The sequence below is a fragment of the Maylandia zebra genome, linkage group LG18 (assembly GCF_041146795.1).
Source record: "Maylandia zebra isolate NMK-2024a linkage group LG18, Mzebra_GT3a, whole genome shotgun sequence".
NCBI lineage: Eukaryota > Metazoa > Chordata > Actinopteri > Cichliformes > Cichlidae > Maylandia > Maylandia zebra.
Genome location: NC_135184.1, coordinates 27,569,979 through 27,584,030, shown reverse-complemented (window position 1 = coordinate 27,584,030; position 14,052 = coordinate 27,569,979). Strand labels below are relative to the sequence as shown.

General features: G+C 38.6%; 2 protein-coding genes across 2 annotated transcripts; one reads left to right on the top strand and one right to left on the bottom strand.

Moving 5' to 3' along the window:
* Nucleotides 1–298: 298 nt before the first annotated feature.
* Nucleotides 299–8,379, bottom strand: LOC106674767 (GTPase IMAP family member 9-like). The gene is made up of 5 exons (XM_076877031.1): nt 8,364–8,379; nt 7,324–7,593; nt 5,867–6,525; nt 5,574–5,710; nt 299–338 (listed from the first exon to the last, which is right to left on the bottom strand). The coding sequence occupies exons 1-5, from the start codon at nt 8,377–8,379 to the stop codon at nt 299–301; spliced, it is 1,122 nt and encodes a 373-aa protein (XP_076733146.1).
* A 1,552-nt stretch (nt 8,380–9,931) lies between these two features.
* Nucleotides 9,932–11,455, top strand: LOC101471282 (GTPase IMAP family member 9-like). Its single transcript, XM_076877030.1, has 3 exons — nt 9,932–9,947; nt 10,395–11,074; nt 11,252–11,455. Exons 1-3 carry the CDS (start codon nt 9,932–9,934, stop codon nt 11,453–11,455), a joined length of 900 nt encoding a protein of 299 aa, XP_076733145.1.
* The last annotated feature ends 2,597 nt before the right edge of the window (nt 11,456–14,052 follow it).

Sequence of the window (14,052 nt, the reverse complement as noted above, 5' to 3'; positions counted from 1 at the left end):
GATTGACACTAGTTGATCTTTGGACAGAGTGTGCATTTCACGCACAACCTCTTCTCGCAGCTCTTCCACCGAAGACATTGTGGCAGTAGGCAGGAAGAATTTTACATGTACGGGTGACGCTGAGCTGAGTCGTTTTTGCAGCCCCGATGATCTCTGGCTGGCCTCAGGAAACATGCGCTAAAACACAGCTACCAGTTCGCCTCGACAGCAACACTTTCCTCACTGCAGTCTGCCTGGGTTGTAGTGGGGGGATTTAGCTAGCTTGGACTACGATGTGCAGATTGTGGTCACCGGACATCTAAGCAGCTATCCCAGCGGTGCCTCCAAATGTTACACCCCTGAAAACAGGGGGAAAAGAATCACGAGAGTGATTATGACTTGCGTCTCTCATGCAGTAGTTTATTGCAGAAACGTTTCACATTCTGTACTGCTAAATGTCACATGGTGAAAGAAAAACACTAAATAATAAACCGAAATACTAAAGTGCTTATTATACATATACTTGAGCAGGTTTCCTGATAAAATGGCTGACAATCGCGGCGTTTTTAGCTCCTGCCGTTATCTTAATGGCCATTACACAGTACAAAACACAGCCCAAAACCGCCACGTATATGTGCACAAAACTGCAATGTAATGCTTCTAACGCTTACAAAACAATGAAGGATTACCTCTTAAATATCTTAACAGTGTATTGGAAATATATCAACTTTTAAACACTTTTACCTGTAAACAGGGGGAAAAGAATCACGAGAGTGATTATGACTTGCGTCTCTCATGCAGCAGTTTATTGCAGTGAGGAGAACACGCGAAAGCCCCCTAGTGGAGAATAGAGACACTACTAATCGATCCCAGAAAAGGCTTACTAGCCGATCACTGATGTATAGATTGCAGTTCTCTTAAATAACATGAAAGCCATTAATATAACATGAAAAATAATAACCTCTTAACCACTTTTTTTACCATATTTACATTATTTTCATCCTTATATCAACTGATATGAATTAGTATTAACTGAACAGTTTTATATGCAGTAGTCCTTCAACCTGTCACACCAGTGCTTAAACGGTGCTTGTGTGGTGGATCATAAATTTGATTAGTTTTGAAGTTGTACATCTCTGTTCCTTACATTTCATGTCATGCCCTTATTAATGTTTTATTTGTTGCTTTGACTGTTTTCGAATAGAATATGCAGTGGGAATATAGAGGGAGATAAGTAGTGAAAGTTTTGCCTGGGTTGATTGTGCGTCAATCCATTGTTAATGCCTCAGGGCTCCAGTAGGTGGGTTCGCGCGCTTCCTCCTTCACTCAATACAGACGAGTGAGAATGAGAGCTGCGTGTCTGTGCCGTTCTTTCACCTCTCCTCACTATTTCCCCTGTTTAAGGTAACTGTCATGCACAAATCTGTAAAAATGTGTGTTACTGTTGATTATTACATTGTTATCATTGTTCATTGTAGCGGAAGATGTGAATTGCAGACTATTTTGCTGAGAAGTTCCAGTTAATCTCTGTTGCTGCGTATGCTAGTTTTCGCTATTGCGCCGCCATATTGTGTGAAGATTTTTCTGTTACTATCCGTATAAGTTAACTACTGAAAGACATGCAGTACTTAAAGTATTATTTCATTGCTGTGGAAAGTTAGTGACTGTGTCAGCTAACATGTGCGAGTTAAAAATATGTTTTTGTCTAATGCTACAGTTCATGTTATCTAAAGTATTCTCATCAGCTAATGCAGCGAACAATAGTGACTTAGTTTGGATACAGTTGTCCTGAGACTGAGTGCATCCATAAGAATATTGTTTTGGTTCTATTGCTTCTGAGACTCAATACAGACGAGTGAGAGTGAGAGCTGCGCGTCTGTCTGTGCCGTTCTTCCACCTCTCCTCACTATTTCCCCTGTTTAAGGGCACAACACTTGAACCGGTGCTTAAAGAACGGAGAACACAAAATTGGTCCAAAAATCTCTCATGTTCAGCTGTTTTTTTTGTAAAAAGATAACAATGTTAGCCTTTTCTGCAGCTATAGGGGATTTATTGTATCACTCTTGGCTGGAAGTAGTGCTTAATCAATGGAAAAAACACCAACATTGTCCAAAAACCTCTCATGTTTAGGTGTTTTCAGTGTTCAGTTAACACAATTACACAGTCGCCCATTGTAAAGGCTAAGGCACTGTGTGTGTGTGTATATGCACGTGCAAGCATGTGAGTGATTGTTTATGTGTGTGTGTGTGTGTGTGTGTGTGTGTGTGTGTGTGTGTGTGTGTGTGTGTGTGTGTGTGTGTGTGTGTGTGTGTGTGTGTGTGTGCGTATGTGTCTCTGAATACGTGACTTCCTGGTTCCTGGTCGTTTAAACACATCCCTAGTTATCAAAAGGTCATCTCCCCCCACCCGTATATGTCTTAACTCCTCTAAATGGTTCACCATATACAAGCATAGGTGAGCCCATAAATGGCAGGAAGTAAACATTCCTTACCAAATAAGGAAACCAGACTCTTACATGCAATGTGCCTGCAGTTAAACACTATAGTTAATAGCATCCCCCACCATCCTAGATATAGGGGAGGAACAGAAAAATATCTGAACATGCAGTTCAGGACAAGGTTTACAGTTTTAAGCACAACAATGACAACTTTTATCAAACTCACTCCAACAATTACTCTGTTGCGACATTTTGCCCAAGACCTGACCCTGTTCCTCCTGAACTTCCTCCTTTCATGGCCTTTTATGTATTATTTTAGGTGTTTCTTCCATTTCTTTCATTCTGTTTTGAATGGATCTCTTGAGTGTTCTGTTTACCCACCTGTGAGAATTGGGTTGTTTTCTTCCCTGTGTCCGCACCATGCTTGTCCACTACGTAATTGTATTTTATCGACACCATCCTACTTGTACTCCTCATACTTCTTTCTACGAGGAGAATATTTCAATGGTCCATATTTGTTCTGGCCTTTGGCCTTCCTGCACCAGCATTGGTGTCTTTCATGGCCCCTTTCTGCTTTTGTTGTCTTCACCTGCTAGTCGAATCTATAATTCGAATTTGAGTCTTAAATGTATAAAACAAAAGGGGTTTTTTGGGTTTACATTCTTGTTGTTTTAAGACTCTGGACAGTGGATATGATGACTAATGAGACCATCAACAGTCAAATAAATCTTTCTTAGTGTTCTGCAAAACTCTACTGTTACTCACTGACTTGAGATAAAATCTACTCAGCTGCTTTGAAAATAGCTTCTAACTGGTTCCTCCCACAACAGGATGGCTAGCTGGTTAAATTGATCCTGCAACCCAGAAACCTTTCTGCTTCTGCTTTGATTCAGCTGGGACAGGTAGGGGAGCCTTTCAGTGCCTCCAGCCTCCCTTAAAATACCCGAATTAGATATGGGAATGTGACAAACCTGCTGTTTTTCAGACCACATGTAGCTGTACTCATGTGTCAGGTTTAAGTAGTACAATTACTTTTTATGTCTACTTTCTACATTTGTGAACTGGTCATCACTTACACTTTCATTACATACTTTGAGTTTGTAAACATTCAGATTGAATCATTGGAATACATTGTATCCAATTGATGGCAGCAAAGGGTGTTAGTCCATCCCAGCTACCACAAGGAGACAAAGGCAGGGTACACCCTCAGCAAGCTGCCAATTTATCACAGAGCTAGCAATATATATATGTCACGTAAAACCCACTACAATGCTTAAATAATTTTTACTTAAAACATCTAAAAGCTTTCTTTCCAAACCTGAGCTGTTTCAGATGCTTTTTGAAATTCTGAGCTCTCTGATCTCAGTGTAAGCTGTCTGTGCCCTCAGTGGAGTTGCATCTTGAAAGTACTTCTACTTCTTGTCTTCCCCAAATGTTGACCACCTGTCCAAGAGTACTGAAGGTCTGAGGTCACACATCCTGGTGACAACAGCGTGCCCACCCCAGAAGACAGAGGCCCAAGATTTAGTCCCGTCCACCAAAGGTCTTGTGTGCCTTGAGTTAAGTTTTTGACACTCTCTGCATCGCCTTCCTCTGGTGCTAATTCCATTATATTAAGTAGTAATGTGATTACTGCACATGTGAGAGAAACAGGGAAAATACCAGACTGTGGTACTTCTGGGGAAGTAGAGAGGTGCAAGACTTTAACTGATGCTTAATTTCTTCTAGATCTTTAAAATCTACAGGTGAGAATGTGGACATTTAGCTTGTGGCAGTAGTTTGATCAGAATGTGATGCAGTACTAGATAAATAACCATGAGAAGCTAAGATACTACTATTCAACCTGTAAGTTAATATTTTGTATTTTCCAGAATTATATATTTTTTAAAAAAATATAAGGTAAACCAGCAACACTGAGAAAGCAAGAACAACACTCAGTTGAATTATGACAGTGACTCACAAATTTATTATAAAGGCGACAACTAGGTTAAAAAAGAAGGACCAATGCTTACAGTTCTAGAGGTCATGGCACAAAGTCCACAAATCTAAGTTTATTGTCAGGCTGCTAGTCACACATGTGAAGGAAAAAGGCAATGCAAACAACTGAGTAAAGGGGAAGGTAAAAGTTGGAGCAAAGATGCCCATATGGAAAAGATATATATAAATCTTATAAAGTTTGTATCTGTCTTGTGTGAAACTTGTATGAAAAGCATATAAGAGTAAAAACAGATATAAGATCCCTTGAAAAATTATATAATGAAACTTGTAAGATACTTACTAAAACAATGTATGAAAGTAATGAGAAAGTGGCCACTTTCATGAGTAATCACATATAAGTTTTTACTATTTCTTTTCCATATGGGTGGATTCGTCCACCAAGAAAGTGAAGAAAAGTAAATCTCACAAACAAAGAAACAAAAAAACATCACTGCCAACAAGAGAAGTTACAAAGAGCTTCCACGATCAATTTCTTAACTGCCTATCTATTGGAGCCTATGTGTTTAACCACTGTTACAGAGTGAGAGGGTACATCCTGCTCATGCTGAAAGTCCGTCACCAAAAATAATAATATGCTCTCACATCCACACATACACCAATCATTTCACATAAAACATAAATGTGTTTTTCAAAATGTTAAACATATACAGATATCTCTAACTATAATATTGCCATGACTGAATACTGAATGTCCCAAAAGCCCACAGTAAGACTCTACTTCAACTAATAAATCACTAAGATAGCATGAGAAGGAAATTCAATATGTCCACAGGATCTGCTGTGTGAAAACAGCGAGCTGTCAATGAAAAGAAAAAGCTTCAAAACTTCAGAAAGAAGTTTGACAAATTTAACAGGAACCTCACATATAATCCCCAAAATATTACGACTTTTGAACTTGTTGCTATCTGTGACATCATGCTAGGAAGTCTTGACATGCAGGGAAACTAAAAAAAAAAGTATGATACAGAGGGGCAGTCACACTTTACTATATGAAGAGATCAAGACTAACCTTACAGTCAATTAATGCATGAATCAGTTAAAAGGAAATTTTAACATTTTCACCAAACCAGTTCCAAATTTTTTAACTCCTCCAACCACTGCATGGCCAACATTAAGTGCGGTTTCAGCAGGTACTGTCACAAAAAATAATGGATTATACTCCTCAGCTTCATCTCTGGCTTCATTTTCATATCTGGCCTGAATCTTGCGTCTTTCTTCCTCCAGTTCTCTCTCACACTTATTCTTTAACTTCTTCATCTCCCATTCTCTCTCCTCCATTTCTCTCTTTCTCTCCTCATGCATCTCCTCTCTCTCCCTCTTCCTCTCCTCCTGTATCTCCTTCCTCTCCCTCTCTCTCTCAGCCTGGAGTTGTCTTTTGTATTTCTGCATCTCTCTCTCATATCTTTCCTGTATTTCTCTCTCCATTTTCTGTTTTTCTTTCCGTATTTCTTCTTCTTTCTCTCTCAAGATGCGTTGTTTGTCCTCTTCAATCGCCCTCTCAGCCTTTTGGAACATCTCGTTGGTGTAGTGGCTTCCTCCGTTCTTCTGGACTATCTCTCTGATCTTCTGGATCAGCTCAGTGACCTGAGAGCGCTCCTTCAGTTTATTATTGAAGACGTGGTACTGACCGTTACATCTGGCCACGAGTTCCTGCAGGTCTGAGCTTCCTTCTAAGAACTCTTCAATAGTGGTGCCTTCAAGTTGGTCTCCATGGGTAAAGAGAACCATGCTGTATTTGTCTGCTGCGTGGCCAAAGATTTTTTGAATCTTTTGCACCGTCTGTTTTTCCTCTTCAGTGAATCTGCCCAGTCTGATGACCACCAAGAAGATATGGGGTCCTGGAGAAGCATTGGAGATGCATTCGCATATATTTTTCTGAGTTTTCTCTTCATCAAGCCTGGTATCAAACAGGCCTGGGGTGTCAATGACAGCAACGCGATGTCCATCCACTTTAGCTTTTCCTTTAGAAGATTCTACAGTCACAGATATGGGACGGAACTTGGATTCAAAGCACTCACGGCCCAGAATAGTATTTCCAGTAGCACTCTTTCCAGTTCCAGTCTTCCCCACCATCACAATCCTCATCTCATCATCATTTGGCCTTCGAGAATCTGTGTAGAAAGATCAGAAAGAATACATGGCAGGAAATATATTGTACTTATTATACATATACATATATATACATATACATGCACCGGGTTTGGGGTTGGTATTTTAGGTTACAAATGTTCTGGTAGATGGTCAAAAGTTAATTCAACATCTACAGAGATGGGTCACAAGTCTCTATTCTGCTGTTGATCCTGTGAAATCATAGTCATCCTCAGTAATGACCCTGACATTCTGCTATCAGGAAATGCAATTACCGGTAATCCTTTTTTATTTCTTTCTTTCTGGTCGATATAATCACAAATGGCTTGTAAATATCACACTTATGAACCGTGTACCTATAATGTTACAGTGGATAACATATTTAATAGCAGAAATCTTAATGGACATTCAAAAGTTATGACCTCGCTTCCACATCTCAGAGCTAAATTCACAAACTGCTGTCTCAGAGACTTGGTTAAATAAGGAGCAGGTTGACATGGTTAGAAAGGAGCACTATGGACAATAGTAATGACCAAAGGAGAACAGTGAGTCTTTGTCTTTGTTTTCCTATTGCCCATTATTATTGCTTGCTATTATTTTTGTATAATGGGGTAGGTCTTGATAAACATTAAGCTTCTACCTACTCTCTTTCAGATTTAAAACTTTTATTTAAACCATCACAGGTCTGTGTCTAATACTGACCTCAATGATCTTGTTTTTATTTTTATAATCTATCGACCTGCTTGCCAACCAAACATGATTTTAAATCAGCCATGATCACTGTTGTAACACTAGAAAACATGACTAACATGATGACTTACCGAACTTGCCAGCCATGCTTGGGTTGTAATCGCTTCTGTCGATGTTCAGTCTAAACGGTGTTGCGTAGCCAACAGAAGTGGAGCAAGAAGTGAAAGGCAAAGACTGTGCTGCAGCTTTTCCTTTGAAAGATTCTACAGTCATAGTGTTGGCACCGAACTTGGATTCAAAGCACTCACGGCCCAGAATAGTGTTTCCAGTAGCACTCTTTCCAGTTTCAGTCTTCCCCACCATCACAATCCTCATGTCATCATCGTTTGTCCTGCCAGAATCTGTGTAGAAAGATCAGAAAGAATGCATGGCAGGAAATATATTGTACTTACTATACATATACCTGATCATGCACCGGGTTTGGGTTTGGTATTTTAGGTTACAAATGTTCTGGTAGATGGTCAAAAGTTAATTCAACATCTACAGAGATGGGTCACAAGTCTCTATTCTGCTGTTGATCCTGTGAAATCAGAGTCATCCTCAGTAATGACCCTGACACTCTGCTATCAGAAAATGCAATTAATCCTTTTTTTCTTTCGATATAATCACAAATGGCTTGTAAATATCACACTTATGAACCGTGTACCTATAATGTTACAGTGGATAACATATTTAATAGCAGAAATCTTAATGGACATTCAAAAGTTATGACCTCTCTTCCACATCTCAGAGCTAAATTCACAAACTGCTGTCTCAGAGACTTGGTTAAATAAGGAGCAGGTTGACATGGTTAGAAAGGAGCACTATGGACAATAGTAATGACCAAAGGAGAACAGTGAGTCTTTGTCTTTGTTTTCCTATTGCCCATTATTATTGCTTGCTATTATTTTTGTATAATGGGGTAGGTCTTGGTAAACATTAAGCTTCTACCTACTCCCTTTCAGACTTAAAACTTTTATTTAAACCATCACAGGTCTGTGTCTAATACTGATCTCAATGATCTTGTTTTTATTTTTATAATCTATCGACCTGCTTGCCAACCAAACATGATTTTAAATCAGCCATGATCACTGCTGTAACACTAGAAAACATGACTAACATGATGACTTACCGAACTTGCCAGCCATGCTTGGGTTGTAATCGCTTCTGTCGATGTTCAGTCTAAACAGTGTTGTGTAGCCAACAGAAGTGGAGCAAGAAGTGAAAGGCAAAGACTGTGCTGCAGCTTCTTCAATAGGCAGCATGAGCCAAACCACACCTACAATGACTCTACTGAACACAGAGTGAAAGTGAAAGTAATGTTTTAGTTTAAGTTACAAGGTGATTTTTCCAAAACCGGACATGGACTCAAATGTATTCAAAACTCTGCATCTGTCTGCATTAACTACTATGTGAATAAATCTTTTGTTCTTGAATATTGTTCATTAAAAGTAATTTACATTTTTTATTAAAAATATTTTGAGGTTATAAGAGAACATTTTGCAAGAATTGATGTAAATTAATGATGCCAGATCTCACACATTATAAATAGAACTGAAAATATTCAGTTTATTAATGAAAAATAATCAAAGATTTGCAGCTTGAGGACATGTAAATGTGAACACATTTTAATATATCCTGTTGCACTGACATTTTCGATAAGAAGCCGCAGATGTGAAACATAGTGAAAACATCATGTAAGAACTGCTTTGTGCTGCAGTGTCTGTACTTCTAAAAAAGTGTTGCTGTTTCTTGTAAATGGGGATGGGAGGGGGGACATCATGCAAGTTTGGTGCACAAATCAAAAAACGAAACTGAAAGCAAAAGAAATCTATATTAATCTGTGCAGCAGTACTTGCTATTCAGAAATAATGCTGCAGTTTCTTGTAAATGATTTTGGGAGCAGAAAGCAAAGTCTGAAGAGTGAATGTAGTGACTTCCTGTACCTGCTGTGGTCCTCAGTACCATACTCTATTAAATAACCAGGACATAAAACAATGCAGCTGAGAAACTGAAACTGAAAATGGATGTTCCTCAGATCCAATTTTTGTTGCATTTTTCATTACTCTTTGAAAGTAAGCAGAGCACATTACTGTTTTCACACTTATATTTGTTTATGAATAGAGCCAATAACATCAAAATAAATAAATATAAACAGTCACTAAAGCTGCTTTGCTGCTATATACACATGCAATGTGTGCTTGTAATGCACAGGACTAATCAGACTGATGCTGGAAACATCATTCTAGCACATCAGTGCTTTGAATCGAAGTGAAGTGCTAAGTCTATGACTGTAGCCTGTTCTAAAGGAAAAGCCATATCTGTCTGATACCAGGCCTTCCTTGGATAAAATCACAAAGGTGCATCCCTGTGCATCTCCTAAGCTTCTCCATGACCCTGTATCTTCTTGTATGCTCTCAGATGGGCAGATACACTGAAGAGGAAATGCACATGGTGCAAAGAATTCAAGAAATCAACATGGTTTTCCGGCTTTATACAAAACCCCTTATAGCTGGAAAAGTACCACAAAACTTTAGTTTTACTTTCACTCTGTGTCCAATGCAGTTATTTGTGGGTGTGGATTGGTTGATATGCTCTGTTAAAGGAGGTGCAGCACAGCCTCTGACTTTCACTTCTGACTTAACACAGAAGAAGTATCTGCACTGCACTATTTAGGACAGGAACAATTTCATCCCAAACATGGACAGCAAACTTGGTAAGTCTTCATGTTAGTGGTATTTTTTTAATGTTACAGCAGTGATCAGGCTTGAATAATTAAATGTTAGACAAGCTCTGTGGAGAAAGTCTTTTGTAGAAAGCAGCTGTAGCTGTAGCTTTGAAAATCACTTTGAAATAACTTTTAACCCTCTAATCCTAGCTTCAAACTCCAATCCCAACCCTATGATTTAGGATTTTATATGTATGTGAGGTAAATCTTTAAAAAAAAAAAAAAATCTAAATAATAATTAATAACATACATATCATTGATCACTGATCATGACTATGACCTCACAGAATTAATAGTTGTGACACATCTTCTTGGGTATCTGCAAATTTTTGGAATCTAGAAAATTCGATCCCAAAAGTTAGTTAATGGTCAGAAAAAAAATGTATTAGAGCCTGATGTAGATCCTTATTCATTGTTTCTGATCTTTCTGCACAGGCAGGACAAATGATGATGAGGTCAGGATTGTGATAGTGGGAAAGACTGGAACTGGAAAGAGTGCTACTGGAAACACTATTCTGGGTCGTGAGTGCTTTGAATCCAAGTTCAGTGCCAAATCTATGACTGTAGAGTGTTCAAAAGGCAAAGTTAAAGTGGATGGGCAGCAAGTTGCTGTCACTGACACCCCGGGGCTGTTTGATACCAGGTTTGATAAGGAGAGAACAACTAAAGATGTATGCCAGTGCATCTCCTATGCTTCTCCAGGACCCCATATCTTCTTGGTGGTCATCAGACTGGGCAGATACACTGAAGAGGAAAAACAGACGGTGCAAAGGATTCAAACAATCTTTGGCCACGCAGCAGACAAATACAGCATGGTTCTCTTTACCCACGGGGACCTACTTGAAAGCACCACTATTGAAGAGTTCTTAGAAGAAAGCTCAGACCTGCAGGAACTCGTGACCAGATGTAACGGTCAGTACCATGTCTTCAATAATAAACTGAAGGAGCGCTCTCAGGTCACTGAGCTGATCCAGAAGATCAGAGAGATAGTCCAGAAGAACGGAGGAAGCCACTATACCAACGAGATGATCCAAGAGGCTGAGAGGGCGATTGAAGAGGAGAAACAACGCATCCTGAGAGAGAAAGAAGAAGAAATACAGAAAGAAAAGGAGAAGGTTGAGAGAGAAATACGGGAAAGATATGAGAAAGAGATGCAGAAATACAACGAACAACTCCAGGCTGAGAGAGAGAGGGAGAGGAAGGAGAGAGAGGAGGAGATGAATGAGGAGAGAAAGAGAGAGATGGAGGAGAGAGAGGCAGAGAGGGAGGAGAAAGAATTGGAGATGAAGAAGTTAAAGGAGAAGTGTGAGAGAGAACTGGAGGAAGAAAGACGCAAGATTCAGTCATGGTGTGAAAATGAGGCCAGAGATGAAGCTGAGAAGTTTAATCCATTATATCATCTGATACGAATCGGTGAAGTAGTCGCCGATGCTGGCAGGAGGACATTTGAAGAAATCAAACAACTAGAAAGGGCAATTTTTAGCCTGTTCAAATAAAAACATGAACATCGCAGAAGTGTTGGTAGTAGAGTAGTATAGTAGTATAGTATAGTCTCACACTGCCATCTACTGTTCTGTATTAAAATGTGTATTAGTAACATTAAATAAAGAAACACACACTTATGTTTGATTATCAGTGACTTGTGTTTTCCCCATTGAACTAACGCTCTTGCTTGCTCTTGTTTTCTGCATATTAATATTAATTACAACACACTTACCAGATTTTATTGTAATCCTTCTATCATTGATTTAGTTTTCACTTTGTCAACGTCAAAGTATTCCTTTCATGGATTTTGTCGCTGAGCTGAACTTGAAGTAAAGATATAATGATAAAATTAAACCCCAGAAAGTTGATTCTGTTCATCTGAACGTAGTGTTTTCACTGGGAGAAACATTTCATCGCTCATCCAAGTGACTTCTTCATCTTCACATGAATGTAGGTTTCCCCAAATGAAACTAGCACCTCAGTGAAATTAAAGTAAACCTTTTTGTGAAGCAAAACATTTCTGTCCACTTGGAGTCTAACACTGAATAAGCTCTGCACACCCTGAATCAGTCAAATTTATATTGAATGCTTTTCTTTGCCATCTCACTGTGAGCTACTGTGAGTTTTAGCCAGTTTACAGCTTTCTTCTCTTTTCTTTGTTTGGTTTTGCAACAGTTTTGTGTGGATAGCCAGTATGTATTTCATAATACAATTTTTTCCCCAATTTTAATGATCTGTTGAAACCAACCAAGCTTGAGGACAAATCGATCAGTAATAATTTAATAAATAATCTTGGACTGACTATGAAGTAAGTTGTCTTTTTGTTTTAGAGGGACAAAGGTGAAGAAGTGGTGTTTTATTACTATCCTTTATGACACTTTCCTAACTTTTGTTGTTTCCAACTGATGGCGCTCTGCTCTGTGTTTCACTTCAACTGTTCACATGCCAAATTTTCACTGCACTTCAAGTTCAAACTTTATAAATACAGTTCGTTTGTATGTGACTTTAAGTTTACATATAGAAATAGAAATAGAAAAAGAATTGGAAATTGTTTATTATCATTAATTTTTTGGATCCAATGACATTGAACAAAATGGAGGTATTGAAGAGTTGCACTGAAAGTATCCGCACCTGTCACAAACTATAAGCACTGGAAGCGATTGTGGCATTTTTTGTTGTTGTTGTTGTTATTTTAGGCCATTTTGTGCAGAGGCATTAGCAGCAGGTTTTTCCTTTTGTGTAAAGCAAAGCCAAGCACTATGCCCTTTTTTTCAAGTCACTAAGTGGTCCCAGTCTCATAGGCACTCAAGTATGTCAGTGTGAACAAGATGGCCCTGTCACTTACCAGCATCACTGCTCAGGTACAGTTTGTGTAATGCATCAAGAAAACAAACTATCATTGATGAAGTCATGGTGCTATCTTTCTGTCTTGTAAAATATCATGCACAAATGTCCACCCTAACTTTTCCATTTTTAATGGGGACACAGTAGCTATGACATTAAGGGAACAGAGGTTCTGAAATGCATTATATTTTACTGGAAAATGAAGTACTTACCTCTCAGATGATTTTATAATTTATACCCTCAGTGCATCTACTAAGAGGCTGAGAGGTAGCACTGGCTGCTGCCAGTATCTTTCACTTTGTGGTTGTTATATTCAGGTCTGGTCCTTTACATTAATTTTGTAATCGTTTCTAAAATTGTTGCAGTGTCATATCACTTGCACTACTATCATTTTCATGGGTTTGTTGTCATTGGTGTTGTTATACACATTTTTATTTTAAAGATACAGTCTGTCATAGATTAATGTGTAATTACGTCCTGTGAAATTGATGCACTCTCATCAACTTAGAATAAATCCATTAAAAATACACAGGAGCTGGTGCCGGTGTGAGGAAACCACCATGTTAGCCTGCAGTGTTGAATACATGGACACCACCGTTCCAACTACTGTGTTTCATGTATGTAGCAGTTTGTCGGTCAACGAGAGACACTGCTCACCTTGTTGACATTGAATAAAGGGGTAATTTAGAATGAATTAATTTATGAATATAGGTATAGAGATATCAGCTGAATGTGAAGTTAAGAGTGTAATGCACTAATATTTACCTGATTCTTTAAAAAATGTTTTCTACATTGTAATCCTGGTTTTTTAAACACAAAATCTGCCATTAACCTATGGGCATTCCTCTGTATCACTCCATAATGGCTGTACTGCCACCAGTTCAGTACTCTTTAAAGAAACAATTTAAATCATTTATTATAGAAAGAACATCAGTCGTGAGTCTTTTTGGCCAGTTGTAATAAATAAGTGTTATGACAATATGTAAAAGAACTACCAATTAGAGGGTTTATCTCAGCTGTCATAGAACAAATAGCAGGATACATCCTGGACTGGTTGCCGCTCTATAGCTCTCCCTCACACACATATACACTAACAAACACACACACACTTTCTCTTGTTTCTCTTTCTCTCTTATTCGCTCTTTCCCAAAGTCTTCTGGATGCCTTGGTGGTTTTAAGTAAGTATTGCACTTACCTTACTGCCTTACTGTCAAACATTGAATTGGGTTGTTTCCTTCCCTGTGTGAACACCATGCTTGTACAG